The 26,124-nt window shown below is 34.2% G+C and overlaps 1 protein-coding gene across 1 annotated transcript in view; it reads left to right on the top strand.

Annotated features, from left to right (window-relative positions):
- The first annotated feature begins 532 nt into the window (after window positions 1–532).
- LOC105230035 (uncharacterized) overlaps window positions 533–26,124 on the top strand; it is a 148,604-nt gene continuing 123,012 nt past the window's right edge. Inside the window, exon 1 of the mRNA XM_049450739.1 lies at window positions 533–2,312. Within this exon, the coding sequence (XP_049306696.1) occupies window positions 2,247–2,312 (66 nt within the window). The 5' untranslated portion in view covers window positions 533–2,246. The remainder of the gene's footprint in view (window positions 2,313–26,124) is intronic.

Below are 26,124 nucleotides of genomic sequence, written 5' to 3'. Positions count from 1 at the left end.
ATCTCTCGTGAAATTTTAGAAACCTTGAATTAGTTTTAGAAATAAGCGAAGTCAAAGCAAAAACTACAACTTCGAAAGCATTATAGATCATGATAAGAGTTTTATTATACTCAAGTAATCAATTGTCGATATAAAATGGAGAATAATACTATATTTCGACTAACTAACCCATATCAAGTAGCTTGCAAAAGTTAACTAGCTATAAAATAAAGACCCAGTTAACATAAAGCATTGGTAACTCAACCAAACAATGCAATAGGAACAACGGTTGGGAGAGTTTGCGAGTGAGTGAAGCATTTCTGAGACCAAAGTGTATGAGTATGTGTGGAGCGCATACCACTACAGAGGAAGGAAAAATTTCGAGAGCGCCATCATGAACACCACTACAAATGTAATACAATTCTGAGAGCAACTGCGGCACACACATACGTGTGCACGCCATCACACACACGCACACAAACCAAACAATGTGTGCTGAAAGGTAAATTGAGGTGAATTGTTGAGAGCGCAAAACAGAATCAGTTGTGCGGCAACTGACAGTGTAGAAGGATGTTATGTTGCTCGATTTTGTTACGATATAACCACTGATAAATCTAATAAACAAAACAATAGAACAAATCGAACATTAACAGCAAGTTAAATGCGCGCATATACACAAGTACATACACATGTGAAATAGATAAATAATAAATTGAACGAAAAATTATTACACACAATCGAATGCAATTAATGTTTGTGGACAGGGGATGGGGCGGAGACGGCGTGTCGTCAATGGTGGCATACGAACATCATACTACAAATTGAAGTGTGTGGATGATATGATGCGGCATTAGAAATCAGTGTTAATAACAACAATTACAACAACAACAGCAATAATAACAGCAAAACAAATAAATCGTCAATACGAATTAAGCGTCGGTCGAAAAAGGGGGGCTGGCGGTGCTGTGCTTATTGGAGGTGCTGACAGTGGGGACACTGGAGTGACGCTGCTGAGCTTATCATTGTGGCAATTGACATTGCATGTTGACAGTCAGTCGTTGAATGGCGCCCGATCAAGTGTGAAGCGTGCGTGTCGATAAACGGACGGACAGAATAGTGAATCCAAGCGAATATCGTATTAGCGTAACGCGTAACAAAGCGAATAAAGTCGAAAACGGCAAACGATAGTGAAGTGAATTTGCAGAGGATAATACAAAAACTAGATAAAACACGTTATAAAATATTGCACATTTTAAATTGCAAAAAATAAAATAACTTTTGCGCTGCATGCTAGTCGTTTTCTAGTTCCTACTACAAGCCATTTCTGAGCAAGTGCAAACAATAGAATATTAAAAAAAATAAATAAAAATTATTTGGAATTCGCAAAACGCCAACTGTGTGCGCTCACGGCATTTACAAGCTACCTCAAAGCATATGCCGCGAAATTCCGATTTGCGTTCACAAACCAGCTCACAATAAAACCAATAAGAAAGCAGGTCATTAAGCGTTCAGCAATCAACAAATCTAACTTTATCAACAGTCGGCCAACAGTTTTAAATGCATCACTGCTTTTGACTCGTTAGGCGTGTTAGTTACGCTTCTGCCACGGACTTTGTATGCGCGTCGCGCCTGCAAGAAGTTGCTGCCAGCGCTAGGCAAATCTAAGCAAATATTAACCTCATACATACATACGTCAAATTCACTGCAAGCGCCCTCCCTCATATATGAAATATAAATACGCTTTGGAGATCCTGTCTGCCATCGCTAACAGCTTGAGCAATGAACTGCTAATGATGTCGCGTCAACGCCGCTGCCAACAATCAATCAAGCGCGCAACCATATTTCCAATAGTTATAATAGAACTTGCTGAGAAATTAAGTAATAACGGCGTATAGGTCCTAACTAGCGTTCTAATGCTTCAACACGATCGCCAATGGTCAAGCGCCAATGAGTTTTCAGTGATTGCACTCATTTTCAATAAACGCGCGTTGTAACTGGTGCATGTGCATGTGGTGTGTGTCCAATTGGCAATGGAAAAAATTTAAAATTAAATATTATATACTATATACATATGTATGATTGGAAATACGCTCAATACAATAGTGTCACTGAAATAAAAAAAAATAAGTTGTGCAGCTTATGTATGAACCTTTTGATCAAATAATCAATAAGTGCTGTGTTCCACAAAAAAATATTAAAAAATAATATACAAACCCAACTTAAAAAAACTTGAAAGCCGTCGCTACTGAAGTGCGAATTTGTTAAGTATGGATTTCCAGAGTGCTATGGAAACATTTGCAGAGGCTTGGGTGGCCGCCAATGCTGGACCACAGGTGAGTTTTGAGGCTAAAATTTAGATAAGCAATATTAGTGGTATATGTGTTTTTTTAAAGAAATTAGTAATTAATTTACTTGTTAATCAGAAAATCTTTATTTTTGCATTTATTTCAATTATCTTTCGAATTTCTTAGTGAGCTAGTTTCACTTAACTAAACCATATTTGGCTTATCTATGCATAATTTGGCAATTTATAAAGAGCTAATTTAAAAATAAATTACTTTGGTAATTAATTATTGTCATTTAACTTCGTTACATGATAACAAGACATATTCTCACTTAGCTAATATAAAAAACGGTAGCCATAAAATGCTATCTGCGCGCAAATTTCATATAGAAAACAATTTCCTCTCTCTCGGCTCACTATTCTTACGATTTTAATGCTTAGTAATGTCATAATAGTTTTGGTAATAAATCTGGAAAATATGTGATTGTATTTTTATGATTTAAATCGGCTTGTAAGATTTGTAAATAAATATTACGCCACGCTCACCCATGCTTAGCCATATAGAATATAGAAGCTACAATAATAATAAATTTATAATAAACTTATAAAGAGAAATTGTTAAAATTATCTTTGTAAAATTGAATTTGCTTAAGTTTTCTTTTTTTCCAAACATATTTTTATAAGTATTCTCATGTATGTACAATTAAATGTATATTTCAAACATTTCCAGTGGTTTGAGTACAATCTTATAAGTGGAATTGAACTAGACACATTTGAGGCCCGGAAATATTTCTGTTGTGTGTTACCATATAATGTTTGTGTTAAGGAGTTATATACAGTAAGAAATTTCGTAAAATCGTTTTTGTTTTCATAATGTAGATATATTAAGGAATACACATCGAAAATGTCATATCGTTCCGGTGAATATTTTCGAAGTTACACGCAAATATGAAAAGGCGTTTCAGAGTGTTTAGAAGTACAAGGCCAAATTTCTAACGACTTTTTGTCCAAATGTGTCATTTAAGGCTGAAGTTTTGGACAAAAATCGATTTTTTTTTAGAAATAGTATCTACATTAAGAAAATAAATGAATATAAACTAAGAACTCTTAAGCAGCAGAAAAGGTCACTTTGATGAACACTAGAAGCAGGGAATCGTAGCTTTTAACAAGCCATTATCGTTCATACCGTTCATTGTCATATTGTAAATACGCCTGAATAGGATTCCGACTAAACCCGGAGTTAAAAATAAATTTAGACTAAAAATTTGATTTTCATTTCAAACAAAAATAAAACTATTTTTTTTTTACTATTAATTTTGTGGGTTCAATTTTTTTCAAGCCGGTATTTGGGCTTAAAAATTAAAAGTATATTTTTGAAGCAGCCTTTGGGATTATTTTTTTTAGTTTTCCATGCGGTATTTTTACTTCAACTGTTTTTCAATGCATTATTTTCAAAGCTGAATTAATCCAAATTTGTTTAAAAGGCATAGAAGACCTTCAAGCATCTTACCGAGTAGACATTATGTACCAAATATGCTTTTCTTATGACGACTTATCGTAAGGTTGCTATTAAAACCTATATTTTTAGCAATTAATTTTCGTTAGCTGCCAATATTTATGTTATATTATTATTAAAATTTCGAATAATTTTTCTGATTGCAATAAATGTAATTATTTAAAATTTCAATTATTTCCTTTTTCTGAATAATATAATTCCTCTGTTCACATATTTCCCCAGGCTGACTATAATGCTTATCTGTCGAGCAAACAATTATCAATATAAATCTAGTTGCGTAAAAAGCATTCTTGCGATACTTTAAAAAGTGAAGTACCAAAATTAACATATATGTATGTATGTACATACAAACACTCTTGCTGCTATGCTTCTCCATCAATGCGAATTTTTGTACAGATAACAGAGATAACCTCAGACTGAATGTCTCCTACGCTGATATGTGTCCACAAGTCGCTAAATCTGTGAAAGACGCGAGAGCTAGCGATTCGTAGTTACTTATCCGAAGCACATATAGTATGTATATTCTAAAAAAAAATTAATTATGAATTTTTGCTATACTTTACCTCAGCTTTCTACAAAAATGAAAACTGAAAATGCCGACGGCGAATTATTTCAGAAATTATAAAAGGAAAAATATTTTTTTTTTTCACGCTGGAATATATTTTTTTTTAATTTTGTAATAATTATTGTTGTTAATTTCATCTATAAATTGTCTTAATTCGCACGTAGCCTTTAATTAACGCCCTGAGCAAAAGCAAAGAACACAGTGCTCAAACTTCAAATCTCAACTCATTTGTTTTTTGTTTTTGTTTTTTGAGTAAGCAACAATAATACTCACAAGCATATGAATGCATTACAAAGTCAACATTGCAAATACAACAAATTCTTTGACTTACCAAGCCTAAATCCGAATATACACACTTGTGCACGCAAGCACGTGCAGGTGTATAAACATCACTCACACAAACACACGCTGAAATAAAAATAACAAAAGCAATTTACAGCTCACGCAACGCCAACAAAAGCAAAATCTAAGTAAACGATACATTAAGCGTGTGTTGTTGTTTTTATTTGCGTGCGCGTTTTTTCGCTTTGTTTCAACTCTGTCTCACCAACAACCAAATAAAGGTGAAAATGAAAGTAATTGCTTTATATTGTATATACATATGTGTATGTATGTGTGGGTATACGTTGCAGATAGGTTTGTGTACCGTTATGCGACTATTAGCGCAGATTACGGTAATCCTTATCAGGCACTCTGTTGTCCAAAACAAATATTGGCAACGAGTAAGAAGCAAGCGACGTGTGTGGGTGACAATAGGCTTTGTGGTTTCAGTATTAACTGTTAATTGGCGTGTGTTGTCTCAAAGACGTGCACACACTCAAACAATTGTACTCACTCAAAGATGAGGAGTTGTGTGGTGAAGCAGAAACGCATGACCACTTTGAATAGTGGATAAAGTGATCAAACCTAAAATTAAGTGTTCTCGGCTCTGAGTCAAAAAGATATGTGCCAACAAAAACAAAAACATAAATATATATATAACAATAAATATTATGCGCTATTATGTACTACCGCTATCAGTAGTAATTATCTTCCGGGTCATTGCCAAAGTGCAAAAATGTTTGGATAATTAAAGCAAACATTAGGTACAGTGGATTATAATAGTACTGTGCACTGAATTATGTTGCTCGTATTTATCATACGAATATTCATTATTAATGAGTAACAGCTCTTATGTGAAAATAAGTATTTCATTAATTTATTACCGTCACTTTGCTTCTCGCTGCATTACCAAGCCTAAGCAGTATTAAAAACAGATAATTGTTTATGGTATTAATTAAATTCTAATTAGCAGATAAATGCCAGTTGGCCGCATAACTCGAGCAGTTTAAGTGCACGACTATCGGTTGATATGACGTATGCAGGTTGGTATTGTGATAAAAGTAATAGAAATGATATTAAAAATCAATTTTTTTAGGAAACTAATTTTAATGAAAAACTTGAAAGCTAGTATCAAGCTTCTAGGTGGGATATTAGATACTAGATAAATTTTGAAAAAATAAATTTTGCCAACTTCAAATGTTCGAAAACACATTCAGTACTGCTTTTCTCATCTTCTCGTTACCATTATTGTGTCATAAAATGGGTATACTTAACCACTTATCGCACCACAGATCCAATTCCTATACCATAAAATGGTATGAAAAGATCTTTTTCTTGACTTTGATCGGTCAGATCGGTGATTATGGCGTTACCTTCAAAAATATTACATGCCAAATTTCATGAGGATATCTTGGCAATAAAAAAGTATTCTACACAAGGACTTGAGTTTTAAGGTTACGTGGTTGTCCTCGTGTAAAAAAAGCATTTTTTCAAAAAAAAATTTTCTCCTATAAAAAATGTAAGATTTTATTAGATTCTTTTATTGTTACAAACACACACTATTAACAAAGAAATTTCGAAATTTTTGGAAAGAAATATTTTAAACTCGGCTATTGTGACGTCATTTCCGGTGACCCCTCCGAAAAAAGATGCACTCGCGTTGGCAGGATAACTCCTTACAGGATCATCTACGGTAAAAATACGTATTTTAGTTAGAACCTTAAATCAGAACTTGGACGAAGAAAAAAACTGAAAATTGTATTTTTGCAGACATTTTTACAAAAAATGAAAATTTCAGTGAAAATTTCGCAACATTTTTTTTTTTAAATTGTTGTAATCGAAAAAAAATCTTTCGTCCAAATTTTTAAAAATTGTATCTCAAAGACCTGTGAAAAATTTCATGAAAATCGGTTAAGTATTTCTCGAGAAATGTTGCTAAGCGACTTCAAAAACACAGTTTCCCTAGCTAGCCTCGAGTGCTCAAGTTCTCAAAGCTGTATCTCCGAAACTATTACTCAGATCAACTTGAAAATTTAGGACAATATTCTGGATGTGTTCAATAAGACGATTTTTGAAACCCGTAAGCCCATGTAACCCCTTAAGCTCTGTTTATATGGGAACTATATCCTACAGTGGTCCGTTATTGGTAGTTCTGAGAAGGGAGCAGCTTTTTAGAGAAAAGAAACGTGTACGAAATTGTAGAACGATATCTCAAGAACTAAGAGACTAATATGCCTATATACTGACAGACAGACTAGGCTATACCAATTGCTTATCATATACCGATCATTATATGTGGGGCATCCAAACATTTACACTCAATTTTTTTTCATGCGTAACATTATTTTCTTTGTTCTTTGAGGCGTATTTTTGACAATTTTGGATAAAAGGGATCATATAAAAATATACTTTATAGAGTCTCCGACGTTTCCTTCTGGGTATTACAAAACCTCGTTCCGAACTGGATATACCTTGCTCAGGGTATAAAAATGATTTTAAAAATTAAAATGTGAAATTTAATAATTTTTCATTCAATCATCTTACGGTTCAATGAAAATCAGAAAAAATTTATACTAAAAATCAACTTTAGTTCCGTGGATTACTGTAATGAGTAAGCGCCTGTACTTATTTAACACACATCTGCGGCATTTTGCAGGCATAAACAATAAAACGCTCATAAATACAAGCGTACACACGCACCTTCATATAATTTGTAAATATGCCGACGAAATTTTTTTACATATCTACATTTGCACGTTTATTTAACACTTTAGTTTGCCAACTCCTCTTCCGCTTTACCCCCTGTACGTTTTTCATATGCCGCTGTCGACGTGCGACGCGCCGACAATGTGGGCATTTAGCCGCACTCAACACCGCGTCACAGATAAGATAATCCTGTTGACCCACTAAGCAAATGCGCATAAAGCGTAAGCGCTATGGCGCAAAGCGCAAGGGGTTACACGCCCAAACAAAGCTCCCCTACACAAACTGCCCGCATTTGAGCGTCACAACACATGCAGGCGTGTGTGTGCGAATGCACATACAAATCTACTCCATTGAGTTTGCAGCGCAGTTAATCCAAAAATATCTGATAAAAATAAAAACGAATTGAATTTTAATCGTAAGTCATGCGATTGCGCGTGCAAATGGCCATAATATAAGCGCTCGCCAACGCACACACTCAAGCACGCACATATTTACACAAATATCTAATGCTCATGTGTGTGTGTATATGTGCGGTTGTTGCCTGTTGAACACTTAGTGATACATCTGTTGTTTGTTGTTGTTTTTTTACCGCAATATAATTGATTATGTCCCAAGTGTGTAATTATTTTATCTCTAAGTGTATATTTTTTGATTAATTCTGATTTAACATTACTTTAGTCCATTTTTTACCGGTTTATCGCTCAACAATGTTACTAAATAATGTTATACTATATGTACATAAATATGTATATATGCGGTTGTATACATAATATATAAAAGCTGGCTAATTTTGTATAAGAGTCGTAAGAACCCTGTAGGAAAATTTTGAAAACTCTTAAAAAATCGCTACAGGGTGACTATAATGAACATAATATCAGTACTGTACATAAAAATATTAATTAATTAATTTAATTATTGTAACTGATAGCAGTTCTACTGAAACTGCTATATATTATGTAATTATATAGAAAATGTATATAGGCATTTTTATAACCGAAAAAATTAATAAAAAAAATATTGATATATTTATATGTATTACAAAATATCAACTCTTTATTTTAGATAGCAACAAAAACTCAAATTTATTCTTCCTACAGGGTATGTACTGCATAATGCCTCATGTCTAGTCGCTAATTTTGGTCGTTTTCAGCAATTTCTCTCTTCAATTTGACGAGTTGTTCTCGCTAGCGTGCTCTATTAGTAGTTTCAACCAATTTTAGAAGCTTACAGCACAGCACTTCTTTCTGATCCCATCAAATAAAGAGATTGGCCGTTGATTTGACTAGTTGACGAGGCTTCACTTATGATTTTTGGTCTTTAGGGTTGTCGTAATGAATCCATTTCTCATTAACAGTCACACTACTTTTTGTAGGATTTAAAAAGCATTTCAATATTTCTTAGTGTCAGTCCTTATAACACCCAATTTTCTTGGTTTTCAGTGTACCCTTCCTCGAGTAATGCTTCCAGTACGTCGTCTTCAAACGTCCTTCGCCATCCGAGCCAAAATCACTAGGGCAACTTTGGCTTTAGGTTTTATTTATATCAAAAAAAAATTAAGAAAACCTCTAGGTAAAAACCTTTTTGCAGTATTGTCTTAGAGCATTCCCTCAGTGGTATGGTATTTTAAATTCTTAAAGCAAAGCTTACTCGTGGTTTATAATAGAGTAAACGTGCATATTATTGTGGTTGATAAATGTGATTAAGATAATTAATTATTTGCCACTAAGCCATTCAAATAAATAATTGAGAAGATTAAGTTGATTACATTTATTAAAATTCATTATGATAAATATATTTAATTCGGTAAGAGTTTATCGAAGCGCAATGAAGTAGATACATTTTGCTTGTAAGGAATTCAAACTGATTCGATTTTAATGCAAAGTTTTTATTTTTAATAATCTAAATTGGCTTAGAAAATGGTTCTGTGTTCAGTACGCTATCAATTAAATATTATCCAAAATAATTTCACTGACCTTTTTAAAAAACTCACAGCTTAATATTTAATTTTGCTTATTCGCTGATATTAATTTTTGTTAAAACGCTTAGTCATTTTAAGACCTGAAAAGGTAATTAATATAAAACATTTGTGAATCAATCACAATCAATTAAATTGCTGCTTTTAAATTTGTGGCCAGGCATTACCATTGACTGCATTCCTAAAGCTGACGGAACTAATCTATGTAATTATATAGGGGACACTGGCCAAAGAAAGTCCTTAGAATTATATTAATATTATATTTCTATTGAAAAGAAATTTATCCCTAATAAGTTATTGCTATTTTGTTTTGTGTGACACAATTAGCCGCTTATATCCAGGTATATTTTAAACGGGATTTGTGTTAAGGCTTGCCAAAGTTTTTTCTCAATGTGTCCATAGATTAATAGAAGATTTTGGTTGTGGTTATGACTTGAAATGATATGATTTAAAAACAGATTTTCTGGTATGTTTCGAACTAATATTTATTGAAAGACGTAATTATCTACGACTACGAAGGTATGACTGTACACAGTGACTTAGGAGCCAAGTGTAGCGACTTTTCGTTTGATGACGGAATATATTTCATTTTGCTCTCATTCATTACCAGACCCTTTGCTTGGCTTCCTTATTTAGTCTGTTGAAAGCTCAACTAACATCCGCGCCGTTGAGACCTGTGATCAGTGGTCAGTTGTTGATTTTCCATGTCTAAAACCACACTGATAAGATCCATCAGTTTCGGGACGGTGGACTTTAACCTTTCACACAGTACGCTTGTTAGAACCTTATATGAGATGTTGAGGTGGCTTATCTTACGGTAGTTGGCACAGAGCTTTTTATGGATTGAGCAGAGCATACTTAAATTCCAATCGTCAGGCATGCATTCGTCCGACTAATTCCATTCCTTGTATTTGTTGACGTGAGTGTTTTATAACACAGAGGTGCGAATCTTGGCTGCAACAGGATAGTGGTCCGAGTCGTCTAAAACATTGAAGACGTGTCTTCCGTCTAACACAATATGATCGATCTGGTTGGTGGCTTTTCGATTAGAAAAGATAGCCAGGTAGCTTGATGAATTTTTCTATGCTCGAATCTAGTACTACAGATAACCATATTTCGAGCCCTTGAGAAGTCGATCAGCCTCAAGTCCTTTTGGGATCATAGAGGCTGAATTTACCAGCCGTTGTGCCAAAGAGACCTTCTTTGCCCATTCTGTCGTTAAAGCCGCCAAATACAATTTGACATCGTGGAGATGCAACTGTCATAGATGCGCTACAAGTGCTCATAGAAGAAATCTTTGATCACATCGTCCTTCTCTTTCGTCGCGGTGTGGGGACAGATGTTGAAGAACTTCGCATTGATGCGGATTGTGGCTAGACGTTCATCCACCGGGGTGAATGCCAGTACTCGGCGACGAAGTCTCTTTCCCACCATGAATCCCACACCGAATTTTCAATTTTTTTTATAGCCACTATAGTAAATGCCACAAAGACCCACTGGTCTCAGTCCTTGTCCCGTCCATCGAACTTCTTTGATGGCGGTGATGTCAGCCTTTTACAAGGACATCAATCAGCTGAGCAGCGGCACTTTACCAATTAAGGGATCGCACATTCCTGGTACATGCCCTTAAATCGTAATCCTTAATGCGTTTGACATGGTCTTCATCAAAAAAGAGGGTCTCTCATCCGAGGCTGTTTACACATTTTTTACGTGGCGGGTCCCAAACCCAGCGCACAACCCTGTAGAGGGGACGTGTCGCCTTTAAACTTGGCCTATGAACGGAAGTTGTGTCATTTCTGGCCACCGCCAAGTGAATAGCGCTCAAAGAACCTCATTCACTTGCATGAAGATCTACATATGAATCCATTCTCCGGGTACTAACTCAAGATGGATGGAAAATGGGCTTACATTTTAGAAGGCAGTAACTCAAAAACAATCGATATCGGTTTCAAATTTTAGTATTTAATTTTTAAAGTTATAATCTATCGAAATGTGAAGTAAATATTTTTTTTTAATATCATATCAAATGTGGCCCTTAGTACGTTAGGAATTATATTGTAAAAATATTTCAAAAATTTTTAAATTATATATTGATCATGGTTTTTGGATTGGACTTAGTTTGATGAAAACTGAAATGTGTATGTATGAGAAAAAATCGTATGGTGACAAATATTAAGTTTAAGAAAAAGGGATTATAGGTATTAAGCGACGAGAAACGTGCAGCGCCGAGCAATGCAATACAGCTACACACACATATGCACGTATATGCTGAGTAATAAGAATGACAACCAGCTCGGCGACGTCTTTGTTACACAGCACAAACATGTAAAGCAAATATGTGAACAAGTATGTCCAAATATATACCGTTGGGTAAATGTATGTATTTATAAATCAGTTTCACCAAATTGTTAGCTTCTTCGGGTTTTAATAAATTAATTTTGTATGTGGGGATTTACGCATTTTATCGCGCTCCAAACACTGAACGACAGGGGTTGCGTATACCACATGTATGACATACATACACATGCATCTGCCTACTGGCATGCCTTTGCATTTGTAAATGCCTATGGCTTTGTGTGTCTGTGTCTCTGTGTGTTTGTGCCGGCTTATGGCGAGCTTATTGAAAAATTATGAAAAAGGGTAAATCTATATAATAAATAAATCGCCGCATTAAGCTTTATAGTGATGTCATTGGCATACAATGTGCGGTAGCTTTTTACACATAACAATGTTGTTGTTGTTGCTGTTACTTGATATAAGCCACATAAGTAATATATATCTTGCACTTACTTGCGCGATTGATTATGCCGCAGAAATTTTCGCTCTTCAAATGGTCTTCAAATCAGGAAATCAGTAGTTAGCAAATACATACTATAAAATGCGTTGACGTGCTGATAATACCTAGCACACACAGCTACAATATGTGGTTGCGTTGTCAACCCTACAATTTAACTCCAACTTAGTGGCGCGCTATCACCATATCTGCTTTTGCACGCCACATGACCGTCTCCCAATGTGTCGCCTATGTATTAGCACATACATATTTATCACCAGCGGCCTATCTCTCCGCGCAAATCCCATCACAAATAAAAACTCTTTTAATCCGGCATTGACAGTTGGTAATAAAACTGCGTACAAACTTTACTTGCCAGTAATCTACGCTAAAAATTAAAAGAAAAGTAAGAACATAACAGTTATATCGTTGGTTTTTGTTATTGTGCTAGGCGTAGAGATTAAGATAATAAATATCAACAGCGTTGGGAGGAAGCCGAAAAATGCTAAAAAATATTACTGAGTAATTATGGTAGCTTTAAGCACAAACATATATATATGTATATACATTCATACAAGTATAAGCACCCTCACTAAATATAAAATATTTGTTTTCAGAAATCTGAAAAAAAATAAAAATTAAAAAAAAGCAATAAACCATAAATACTTATTAGGTGACAATGTTTTTTCTTTTTGGTTTGTAGTAAAGTGCCACAACCCCACAAATCACTTTTTGTATTTTTGTTAATTATAAAGCATTTAATTTTATTGTCGCGATAATATTGGCGTTTATAGTTTGACTGATTTTACTCTTTTTTCCGATACTAGTATTTTGTATCGAAGCTTTCAGCCGTTTTGCACGCCTCAATAGCGGATTGACAGATACACATGTTAGCCTACATGCACAAACAAACATACCTGCAGAAATACATACATACATAAATACACATCACTGTATATACATATGTGTATGTGCGAAGGCAGATAATGCGGCCTGCCTTATAACACCGCACCACGCGCCTGTTGCACACATTCAATCACAAAAAAACACAAACACATATACACGTATGTGTGTACTGACGAACAATACGTTGGCCTAATAAGTGTATACAAATGGTAACTGATATGAAGCGTTTAAGCAGCTCATAAATTTTTACGCTTAATCTGTTGATTTTTGATGATTTCTTTTCGGCTTTTTGTTTGTTGTAACATTCGATGTCGGTTTCGGTGTGTGCGTTGTTGTGCTTGTTGTCGTTGTCACTGGCTGCTTTGGTGCTTTTTCCAACGATTCGCTGAGTTCGCTGCTGCTGCAGCAAAGTGGTAAAAGGGTTTAATTTGCCAAATATTTCTGCCGAAATCATTTGATTGCTGCGTGGATATCGTATTTTTTCACATTCACACATACATAAATTTAAGTGTATGTTTTGTTTTTGTAATTTTATGGCTTCTATTTTGTGTTGTATTGCTCACGTAGTTCTTAGATATATATCTATCATAAATACGGCTTAGCACCGTACATCAAAGTCGAGGACAGGTGACAAAGCTCGATGATGATTTTTACTAGATATGATTCATTTTTACCAAAAGCAGATAGTTGTTGTTCAGAGATTATTTAACACACTTTATAGTTATCAAATCCAAGGAACGTGGTAGTCGAATATTATATAATTACATATATTAGAATATTATATATCTTATATATGTAGGTAGTATGTATTGCAGTATTATTGAATTTTTTAAATAACTTTTGCGACCTCAAGTACGTATGGAAAGAAGTTGAAACTTGTCCACAAACCTGATCCTATTTGTGTCAATAACAGGAGTCCACAACAAAAGGTAACCACGTTTCATGTTCATTATTTTCTACCAAGACTTCCATATTTCCCTCCCTTTCGTAACAGAATTTATTTTATACCCAGTTTCTCTGTAGAAAAAATATAGCCATAAATCTCTATCTTCTGGGTCATTCAACCCAATATACGTAATAAGAAAAACTTTAAAAACAAACACATCAAGCAACGACGATTTTCTGCGACTACCGAAATTATTTTAACTCTCAGATTTTACATCAAATAATATTTCCTGTTTAATTGGTTTCCTTTTATTGGGAAGGTTTCTTACGTGGAGCGTCCTAAAACCAGCTCACAACCCTGGGGAGCGGATGTTTCGTCTTCTCACTTTAGCTTGCTTTCAAACAAATGTTTTTTTGGCTACCCATGGGATACTTGGTATAAGACTGGAAGTCATGAGCTGCTTGAGGCATAGTATGTAAAAATTGTTTCTGGCCACTCCCATATGAATGGCCTCCTCAGTTGCGCGAACTTCTACACTTGACTCCATATTTTCACTTGAAAACCCCTAACGTCGGCTCATCAGATGTTGTCATCGACCATGCCGGGACGGGGCGGGACGGGTCGGGAATAATGATGGACTTATTGAGTTTGGTCTTTGTTCGTCGAGAGAGGATTTTACTTCCGAATTTCCTTCTCAGTCCGAAGTAACATCAGTTGGCAAGAGTTATTCTGCGTTGTTAGCGAGGCTGACGTTGTTGTTGGTGTTAATACTCCAAGATAGACGAGATATTTCGTCTTGCTCTCGTTCACTACCTTCGTTTCTAAATAAAATTAAAAAATGTGGCGTTTTTTGAGAGAGTGCCAGTCTGGCCTAAGCCTTGAATTAGGCTTCAGAACAATACGACTGGGGATGTTTAAAACATGTGAACATAAAAACAGCGAATCTACATAAATTTGACTTGTCAAAGTTAGCAAACCTCAAATTCGGAATGAGGAGAGTGTTGACAACTTTATTGCTATGGGATTGCTTAAGAACTTTTATGAGATTTATTCACAACTTTTGCTATGAGATATATTACAAACTACAAACAATTAAATCGGTAGAAACACATACACATTCAAAATGTGTAAAAATATTAACAAGGATAGGAAAGTAGTAGATGAGAAGCGGACTAGTTCTGTTCGTCATTGGCCGCCGTAATGAACTCTGGTAAATAGTGATAATAATCAAAGGGACCTGATAATAGAAACACTTAGCAACTACTAGGCTATCCGAAGCGCTTTTAGTATCGTAAGGATAATATTTAATCCTTATTTGATCAACCATATAACTAATTCAACAACAAGAAAAAATAATACAAATACTAAAGTATCAAAAAGTATACTAAGAACATGCAATTTTATTCATATTTTCATTCGAAATAATCATCCTTCAATTTTCTGCAAAAATAACAATAACACCATTTTAATTACCGCAGACAACGTCTGACATTAACAACTTCATCAGCTGATAAGTTTAGACACCAAAAATCACAGAAAGCGGCACTTTTGAAGTTAATGTTACATATTATCAGCGTGTAGCACCATGTGCTGACACATCGGCATTATATACATCACTACTTATGTGCTGCATGTCGGAACTCACTCATATACTTAACCCACTTTTAGCAACAACAACTTCCCCACCTGATTTTCAGGTAACTTAGCGTTGGAAAAAACGCCATTTGGGTGTAAGCAATTAAGTTAAAACGTTTTTCGCGTACAATAAATAGTTTTTAAGGCTATCTCAATTGTTAACTGTTAACCAGCGAACGATGAATGTTCTTTTCGCGCGAAGAAATCGAGCAATTTGCGAAAGTTATTACTTTGCCACGTACTATATTATCTAATACTGGAATGGGAACACACTGCTTATTTTTAAATCTTGACTCATGCGGGTTTATTACAGGTACGCTTGTTTTTGTAGCTGTCGTGCAATTTGTTATTCATTTTATTTTTCGTACCCACTTTATAATGCTTTGGAAAATCTTGACATTCAATAAGCCTTTAATGCATATTTATGCTTAGAGATTAGCATTAGTTGCAAATCCGCAAATGTGCTAATAAAGTTTTGCTTCGTTTTCTAAGCGCTGCGGTATTAAGGTTGTGGCTGCGCGGAAACCCGGTAGGAATGATGGCAATGACTGGTGGTTGAAGCTGGCAGAGTGTATGAAGAAAGCGAGACGAGTTTTTTGAGAATATATTTTCTTATTACTTAAGCAACATTCGGAGCAAACTAATTTTTTCGAGAGATTGAGTCATAAGTACAAAAAATAAGTTAACCTACGAAATCGAAATATTTGAATACTTTTGATAATTTTTTTAAAATTTTTGTTATCGCATACTTTGCAATAAGAAGAAAACTTGAACTTGAAACTTTAACTTTTTTCGTAACTAAAATACAATAATTAATAAGTTCGATTCCGGTATTCGAAAAAAAATATTACGAGTCAATCTTACGGAAAAAAATTGGTTTAGTTCAATACCCAAAAAAAAAAGTTATTTTTAGATTATATTATTATGAATAAGCAACAATAATTGTGGAAATTTAATATTGAAATCTGAATTCATTGACTTAAAGAACAATGACATAATGGTATGTCATCAGCTTGGAACAATATCCCGTATTGTTAAACTAGGTCTCTTACGGAACACAGAAGAACTTCAAAGCATGAAAATTATGTTTATTTAAGACCTCTTTATATATTCACACTAATCTCTTAGTTAAAAAAACTAAATTTTGTTTCTTGGGAGATTATATGCCTTTTTGAATTTCAAAAATCGGTTTTTGGATATTTCGATTGTACATATATAGGGTGATTTTTTTAAGAGCTTGATAACTTTTTAAAAAAAAAAACGCATAAAATTTGCAAAATCTCATCGGTTCTTTATTTGGAACGTTAGATTGGTTCATGACATTTACTTTTTTGAAGATAATTTCATTTAAATGTTGACCGCGGCTGCGTCTTAGGTGGTCCATTCGGAAAGTCCAATTTTGGGCAACTTTTTCGAGCATTTCGGCCGGAATAGCCCGAATTTCTTCGGAAATGTTGTCTTCCAAAGCTGGAATAGTTGCTGGCTTATTTCTGTAGACTTTAGACTTGACGTAGCCCCACAAAAAATAGTCTAAAGGCGTTAAATCGCATGATCTTGGTGGCCAACTTACGGGTCCATTTCTTGAGATGAATTGTTGTCCGAAGTTTTCCCTCAAAATGGCCATAGAATCGCGAGCTGTGTGGCATGTAGCGCCATCTTGTTGAAACCACATGTCAACCAAGTTCAGTTCTTCCATTTTTGGCAACAAAAAGTTTGTTAGCATCGAACGATAGCGATCGCCATTCACCGTAACGTTGCGTCCAACAGCATCTTTGAAAAAATACGGTCCAATGATTCCACCAGCGTACAAACCACACCAAACAGTGCATTTTTCGGGATGCATGGGCAGTTCTTGAACGGCTTCTGGTTGCTCTTCACCCCAAATGCGGCAATTTTGCTTATTTACGTAGCCATTCAACCAGAAATGAGCCTCATCGCTGAACAAAATTTGTCGATAAACACATTTCGAACCGAACACTGATTTTGGTAATAAAATTCAATGATTTGCAAGCGTTGCTCGTTAGTAAGTCTATTCATGATGAAATGTCAAAGCATACTGAGCATCTTTCTCTTTGACACCATGTCTGAAATCCCACGTGATCTGTCAAATACTAATGCATGAAAATCCTAACCTCAAAAAAATCACCCGTTATTTTAGAATATTCTCCGAAAATTTGAAGCTGATCTGTCAAACATTTTCGCAGAAAAGGGGATATTGGTAAGAATCGCGTCTACTTATTCCACCAAGTGCTCAACAGTAAATTTTCCCAACCGGGTACACTCTTTCCATATGTGTGTAATATAAATTATGCAAGCATATGACCGATTTAGCGTATTAACGCTTGCCATAAATGAACGAGACAACTTATCGTTATAAATTATTATAATCTCAACGGATTTGAATAATTAATAAGCTTTAACCACATTCATTCAAACAATAATCACAATAAAAACAAATTCTCAAACAACAACAACAATAACAATGGGTTGCTTATGAACTGTGGCAGAGGTGGAATGCAGATTTAAGCTGAGTTTAAGCGTAAAGAACCGCTGCCGGTGAGAGGTGTGGAAGGTGTTTAAGCTTAAACTGCAACAATAACAACAACAACAGAGAAATTAAGTATGAAATGCCAACAAACGGGTGTATGAGGTGAATGGAAAATACTAAGCAGAAAACAAACGACTATGAATATTAACCGATATAAAAAGGAAAAACAACAACAAGAATAATAAAGGCACGCTGAGATAAATAAAGCCGCATAAGAACGTCTAAAATGTGAATGGAAAATACAAATAAGCGGATAGTTCCATATGTGCCATAGAAACTAAATAATAAATCTGTGAACGAATTAGGTACAAATGGCACTGAGCATAAAAGTTTAGAAGGTGTTAAACGATTTAAGACATAAAAGCGTAAATTTTCAAATTATAGAAGATCAATATAGCTAACTGGTGGCGAATAGGTGACGAATAAGTGAATAAAACAATATTGTAAAAAATTAGTCGAAGCATAAAAACTTAAATAAATTTGTGGCAAGTAGGAGAGTCAGAGTCAGATCACTTATTATAGCATAAAAGCGTATAAAACGGTCTTTATCTAGATTTTGATCGATCATTTTGCATGACAGTTATAATTTATAGTGGCCCAATCCGAACAATTTCTTCGGAGATTGTAGCCTTGCTTTGGCCGTTTGATGGTTTCCATGATCACAGAATGATAGTCATAAGCAATATGCAAAATAGGTTTAGTCGACTTAATTCATTACGGAAAATTTTATTTATTTTTCTTCACATTCTTAAAACTAATTGAACGCTTCAAATTCCAAAATATTAAGCTAATGATGGAACTACTCATACTAGCATACCGATGGCTTAAGCGACTATACCTTTTTCTCTACTGGGTGCATATCTCCAAACCCTTTTTATTATGCCTTTATAGTTATATCCATACAAACATGCATTCATACATAGTAAACGTGCCGCACAAGTTTTGACACTTAATGCATGCGCATTAGGCTACTGGAATTTAAACGGACCCAATTCGATTCGATACGAAGCTAGTTGAGCGCGGGAAATGCGGCGACTGCAATAAGAAGAAAATATGAAGACAATAAGCAGACAGACAGTGGATGAGGATAGGCTTGTAGACCATACATAAATATATATTTACATATATATGTATATATATGAACATATATGTATATACATATATAACATATGTATAAATCTGTAACTTTTTATGGCTTTTATAGCATACGAGGGCATACGCAGAGTCTTATGATTTCAATATCTATAACATAATTTGTCGAAGGCTTTTGAATTGACTCGATGGGGCAGCAATTTGAATACAGCGGTAATTGCGCATACATATATACATATATGTATATATGCATATACATATATCTGATTATATACGTTATTGGCCGACAGTTATTTTTATGCACAAATATATTCTTGTTTTCAATTCCTTTATCACAAATAGAGCCGCAGATAGAGATAATCACGTGAAGAATACGCACGGATGTTTATGCTTTATTAATAAAAAATTCTGCTAATAGATCCATAGGGTTGTTGTAACTGTATGTCTATTAAATAGATAAGATTAGAAGCGTCTGTGATTTTAATTGATAAATAATTATGACTTGCAATAAATGGTTCGATTGTTGAAAACCAAATTTTTTGTAAAACCTTTAACGTAGACCGCTAATCTTGACGTTAATACTATAATATTTTCATTTTTATATTCTAGCAACATGTTGCTACAGGGTATAATAGTTTTGTTCACCTAACGGTTGAACATAACACCTAAAAATAATCGAAATAAATATAGGGTTATGTATATGAAAATGATCAGGATAAAGAGACGTCTATGCGGGCAAGCTGTAACTTGAGTAAAAATTAAGATGTTTTTTTTTAAATTTGGTATGAGCGTTCCCTGACAACAACCACGCCTACTTCCCATATACCACAATTTTTAAATCCCCTCGATTCCTTCACTTTCCAGTACACAAATCAAGATGCAAGGGATACAATTTTGCATTTAGGACCTAAAATTTCCCAAAATCCAAACAAAACTGTTGAAGCCTCTAGGTGCCGAATATGTGGACCCCAATATCTATAGTTGACTTTCGACTGAATATATCGGTAAGTGTATGAGTGTATGAGTTATATATGTATAGTATATTTAGATATGACATTGCTTAGAACCTCTGGTGGACATTTTACATTTTAAGTTATTTCCTTAGCTTCGATTCTTGTAAGTTGCAAGAGTATAAAATGTTCGGTTGCACCCGAACTTAGCCCTTCCTTATCCCTTGTTCACTAAGTTCTAGTTGTTTACAATGTCGTCATATTTATATAAAATAATGGCGATAATATACCATGATTAAGAGTGCTTGTAAAATTAAAAACACACAAAAATAGACTATTGCTTCAAGTCTGTTGATTAATATCATTCCTGGAATTCTCTAATCAAAATAATTTAATTTAATACTGTTTCCTGTAAGCGCTTAGCGACCCAGCAATTATATTTTATTTAATTATCAGATAAATATTTTTGGCGATTTTTTTATATATGGAATCAAATTCCAATAATTTAATAAATATTATTTTCGAATATGCTCTTTGGTTTGTATTTTTTATTTAATTTACAAATAATTCAATAATTTAATATTTAAAAACATAATCAGATATTAGTAGATATATTTTTTTATACTCTGAAATGTGTATATTAGATTTAGCTCGAAGCTTATAACACCCGGAAAGAAGCTTTGAAGAATATATATTGTGCCAAAATTTACGCGGAAATTGTAATTAAATTCTCCAGTTCAATGATATTTGTATTTAAAAAAAAAAATTATTTTGCTAAGTTGGTAGGCCTGCCCTAAAATACTATGCCAAATATGAGTCCGGGCCGTCAACCAGTTTGTTTACAGCAACTGCTTAAGTCGGTCCATCTCAGTAATTTTGTATTTCTAACCAAATTTCGTGCGTCAAATTGTTGCCAATGTTGGAAAAGGTTTAGGTGATACAAAGACTTCAAAGACGGTCGAGAGATCGTTGAAGACATACCTCGTTCTGGACGACCTTCGACATTTTCAATTGATGAAAATATTAAAATAGTGAAGGTTATAGTGCTTAAAAATCGACAAGCAAGTGTTATATGGATGGCATCTTTTGCGAATTCGTTCGAATGTTTTGTGAATATTTTGGGTATGAAACGCGTTCTTGCTCGACTCGTACCGAAAAAGCTGAATTTTCTTCTAAAAGAGTATCGTAAACTTGACATGCTTGTCTGTGCGAGTTCCCATCCCATATTCATGGAGAGGATTAGAACTGCCGACATGGGTTTATGAGTTTGACGTGCAAACAAGGCAACAATCATTGGAATGGGGGAAAAAAACGAGCTGAAACCAAAAAACTACACCAAATCCGCTCAAAAATCAAGGTGATCATTGTTTCTTCGACATGTGGCGGTTTGGTGCATCATGAATTGGTTCTGGAGCAACAAATGGTCAATATAAAGTTCAATTATGCCTTATTTAGACGTTAACGTGAGAACACCAGTCGAAAACGGCTGGAATAGTGAAAGAACAATTTATGGATTTTTCAAGATCTTAATGCGCCATGGCATCGAGCCACGATTGTGACCGAATTTAAGGCCAAAAACGCAATGAATACCATCGAACAACTACGGTATTCACCAGATTTGGTTCCGTGTAATATTTTGTGGTTCTCCAAACTGAAATTGCCGCTCCGTGGAACCCGTTTTCAGTCGATCGAAGAAAAAAAAACAATATTCGCTGAGGGAGTGAAGGCCATCCCAAATTTTCGGTCACTATAGCATAAAGCTACCATACGAACTGAACGACCTCATATGGAAAACCTTTTTATCTGAAACATCACCACAAAATTTGAAATAATTTTCTAAATCGGACGAATATAGCTTATTGCTGCAATAAAAACCGATCCATCAAAACCAGGCTTAAGTATAGAAACTTTCTTATTCATGAATGGTATTTTAGCTTTCGTGCAACCGAAGTTAGCGTTTTTTCTTGTTTCTCTTACACTCTAGTATGTGCTACAATTTTAGAACTGGGTCGGCGGAACTGCGATTGATCGGCTGGAGCTTTATTTCATTTAAAACATTAATGGTATCAGTATAGTTTATATTATAAAATCATAAGTCGATTACCGAATAAGTTCTTTCTTAAAAACTTGTTATTGTTTTGCATTAAATCTGCGGATTAAGCGTAATCCGCATTAAATTATACGAAACGGAATGAATATAATGATTGTATACATATACATATGTATGTGTATATTTAAAAAAATCTTATTGCTTACTTTGTTCTTAATTATATGAGGATTAATTTTTTTCAAGCCGGTATTTGGATTTAAAAATTAAAAATATATACATTTTTAACTCAGGTATTTTTTTTTTTAATTTTTTAGTCCCGCATTTTATATAAAAGCCTTATTTATTATTTTTCAATCCAGTAACTGAAGTTTTTGTTTGTATTTTTCAATCCGGCATTTGATATTTAAAATAAATTAACTCAAATATTTCTTTAAATATTTTTTTTAAACATTGTTGGCCACGCTGCTCGCTAGTTACATTACACAACAAACCGATTCACCTAAATTCTGACATGCGACGATTTTTTATATATTTTTTATAACCACACTTCACTGGCATTTCTGCTCACTGCTTTGGATTAACCTTCGTCTTGCGTTGGCCATTCAACCGCGTTGTGCGCACCTTGCCTTTAAGCAATTTCGTCTCAGCGGATTTGCGAGCACGAAATAGATTTCCAGCGCACTTTAATCCACTTGGCTGTCTGATTTTTTATACATGTGTGTGGATAAGTGTTCGTATGTTTTCGAGTATTGGTTGTATACGATTTGTATTAGCAATCTGTGGCATACGCAAGTGCAGCAGATTTATAGTCACGCAGCGGACATAAGCTCACAGATCTGCTTAGGTGGGTTTTTAAAGCGCTTTAATGACGCAATCGGTAATACTTATCTACTAAATATATACAAAGAAGTGTGAGGTGGAAAATCGCTTAATTAAAATTAATTAGAAAAATTTAACAACTAGCTCGAAATCTGCTTTATTTCGTTTTTCTGTAATGCTTACCTCAAATCTGTCTGCGCGCTTTTCCAATTTCGACCACCTTGCTTTCATTTGGTGGCGTCGCCTAATTATAAGTCAAAATCGTCCAAGCTATTTAAACATATAAATAGAAATATTTGCCACACACCAAATCCATACGTATTATATGTAAGTATATACATATTTATATGTATGTGTGTATGAGTGTGCGAGTGTTTTGTGTCATTTTAGTATGCCATAAATTCTCGTCAAACTTGTTGCTTTCATTTTGCCAGCCACTCAATATGATTGGTATACATTCGTTGTTGTTGTTTTTGTTTTTCTAAATTTTACTTTATTGATTTTCTTATTTTCCAACTAAATTTAAGCATCTCGGCTTTTTTCTCTATTTTCTGGTGAATTGTGAAATTATGATAGGTGCTTGGAGGAAAATATGATTTGGAAAAACAAACAAATCCTATGGGGGCTTAGACGTCTTAGCGAGATCCGCTGGCTGTTGGAAAGTGTGTAAATACATATGTTCATACCCAAGTTTGTACATATGTATGTATATATGTATATGTGCAACTACAAATATATTTTCGTGATGTTTGCTGCTACTGTCGCCGCCGCGTTTGTCATCATTTAACAATGTCATTAAATGTTTTCGTTCATTAAATCATGTTTTCGATATACCACACTTTCCCCTCTAATTCCCAAAAGACGCAAATGCCTCCGGTACATGTGTTCGTACGCATATTTGTAGGTACATACGTGCAGCAGCATGGCATATCCACAATTCATTTAATCTTTCACACAGTTAATAAGCTCAATGAAATGTGCGGCTGAGCGATTGAAAATACATAACTACACATGCATACCATACACATATATATATATGTGTAAACCTATGGTTTCGTACTCTTTGCCGCTATAACAAGGTGTTTCATTTGCCGCTGCATGTATGCGTGTGTGTGTCTGTATTTCTGGTGCCTGCTTTATTGCGCTTGATTTTCGTTTATTATCCATTCGCCTGTATCATTTCGTTCGGTGCGTGTGATTACGAAATGATTACGCGTGTTAATTTATTTTTTCAACACTTCTTAGTTGATTTTTTCAGCGGATTTGCTACTGCCTCGTCTTTCTCCTCCACCATGTCTGCTTTGCCTACATGTCGCTGTTGTTGTTGCTTGCAATTGTTGTCCCATCTGTGAACGCTTTACATTTTATTTATATTTCATGTGTTTCTGTAGTTGCTTTAAATCTATTTTTGTACGAATTACGAAAATAAAGAAAATCATAAGAAAATTCAGTGCATCAATGTCATTAATTGCGATTTGATTTAATATTTCACTGCCGGTTGAGGCCGGTTGCGTGACACAGGTGTATCGGTGTTAGAAATTTCGGTAAATAGTACAAAGTCATTTCCTTGGATTTACGTACAAAGGTGTTGGTGTGTGTTCAGGTGTACGCGTGTATGTGTATGAGAATGTGATGCATGGCAGATTGTGGGGGAAATTTCATTGCAGTGTGTTAAATGAAATGAAACGTTATTGCATATATGTATGTACATATGTATTTATATACATATAAAAGCTCATTGAGATTTACTGAGGCTCTTGGGAGCTGCAAACGACTAGAAACTTTTTATTGAGCTTATCGCGGCTCATCTGAAAGCATGTTGATGATTTTTATTTGGTTAGCATACTATATAATTTTAGTTAGTATTTTTTTTGTAATTTCATGAAATTCTGACTATAATTTTTTTTTATGAATTGTGTATTAGCTTAGTTGAAATTATATAAGAATTGGATTCTTTTCAAGTTTCTCAAGAATTTTTGAAAAAATAAATAAAATGAATTTCCTCCTTCCACTACTCGTAATCGAAGAAATACATATGTATATATCGCCACCTAAAATGCAAACCAACGTATCATCAAAACAAGAAAAAACGTTAACTTCGGTTGCACCGAAGCTAAATACCCTTCACATGTGCATTTATGTTAGTAACTATGTGTTCAGTTTGTATGGAAGCTGTATGCTATAGTAATCCGATCTGAACAATTTTTTCAGAGATTATATTGTTGCCTTAGAAAATAATTTATACCAAATTTTGTGAATATATCTTGTCCAATGTGAAAGTTTTCCATACAAGAAGTTGATTCCGATCGATGAATTTGTATGGCAGGTATATGTTATAATGGTCCGATATCGGCAGTTCCAACAAATGAGGAGCTTCTTGAAGAGAAAATGATGTTTACAAAATTTCAAAACGATATAACGATTGAGTTTTTTAGCATAAGTTTTCAGCTTCCACTGTCAGATATGACCACTACATAACCAATATATAACCATTTTGTTTTAATAAGAGTAGTTTAAATTTATAAAATTTCTTAAAAAAAAAATCTCAGTTTTTCTTTCAAAATCAGTTTATTTTCAAAATCTGTGTTTTACTTTCAAAATCAGTATTTTTCGAAAATATTTTTTCCAAAATATTTATTTTTCAAAATCTTTTTTTTTCAAAAACATTTTATTTTATTATTTTTTTTTTTGTTTTCTGCTACTTTATCCTAAACATTTCAAAATACTAATTCGAAGCATGCTTAGTTTTATAAAATTTTGTAATAATTAAATTCATATGTATATATTTTTTGGGCTTCAATAAAGTGCCTAAGGTATCCCATAAGCGTAACAACGGTTAATGAAATCGGCTAAACAGTCGAATACAACAAGCAAAGATCATAGAAACCATGGAAAATTTACTAAGCTTCTACAAATCGTGCATTTTTACAAGTCATATTTGAAAGCCGATTTTCTTAATACGCCCCTACGCGCTTAGCACACAAATAATAACACATAAATACATATATATTTGCTTGTTATTGCATATGTAATGTATTATAAGTATTTATGCTTGTGTGTATTTATAAAATGAATTCAACACGAATCAACTGACTTAAATTTAAACTCAAATCTACTCG

This window comes from Bactrocera dorsalis, chromosome 3, assembly GCF_023373825.1.
Source record: "Bactrocera dorsalis isolate Fly_Bdor chromosome 3, ASM2337382v1, whole genome shotgun sequence".
In the NCBI taxonomy this organism is placed as follows: Eukaryota; Metazoa; Arthropoda; class Insecta; order Diptera; family Tephritidae; genus Bactrocera; species Bactrocera dorsalis.
Note: the sequence above shows the minus strand (reverse complement) of the source record. Positions and strands in the feature narration are given on the sequence as shown.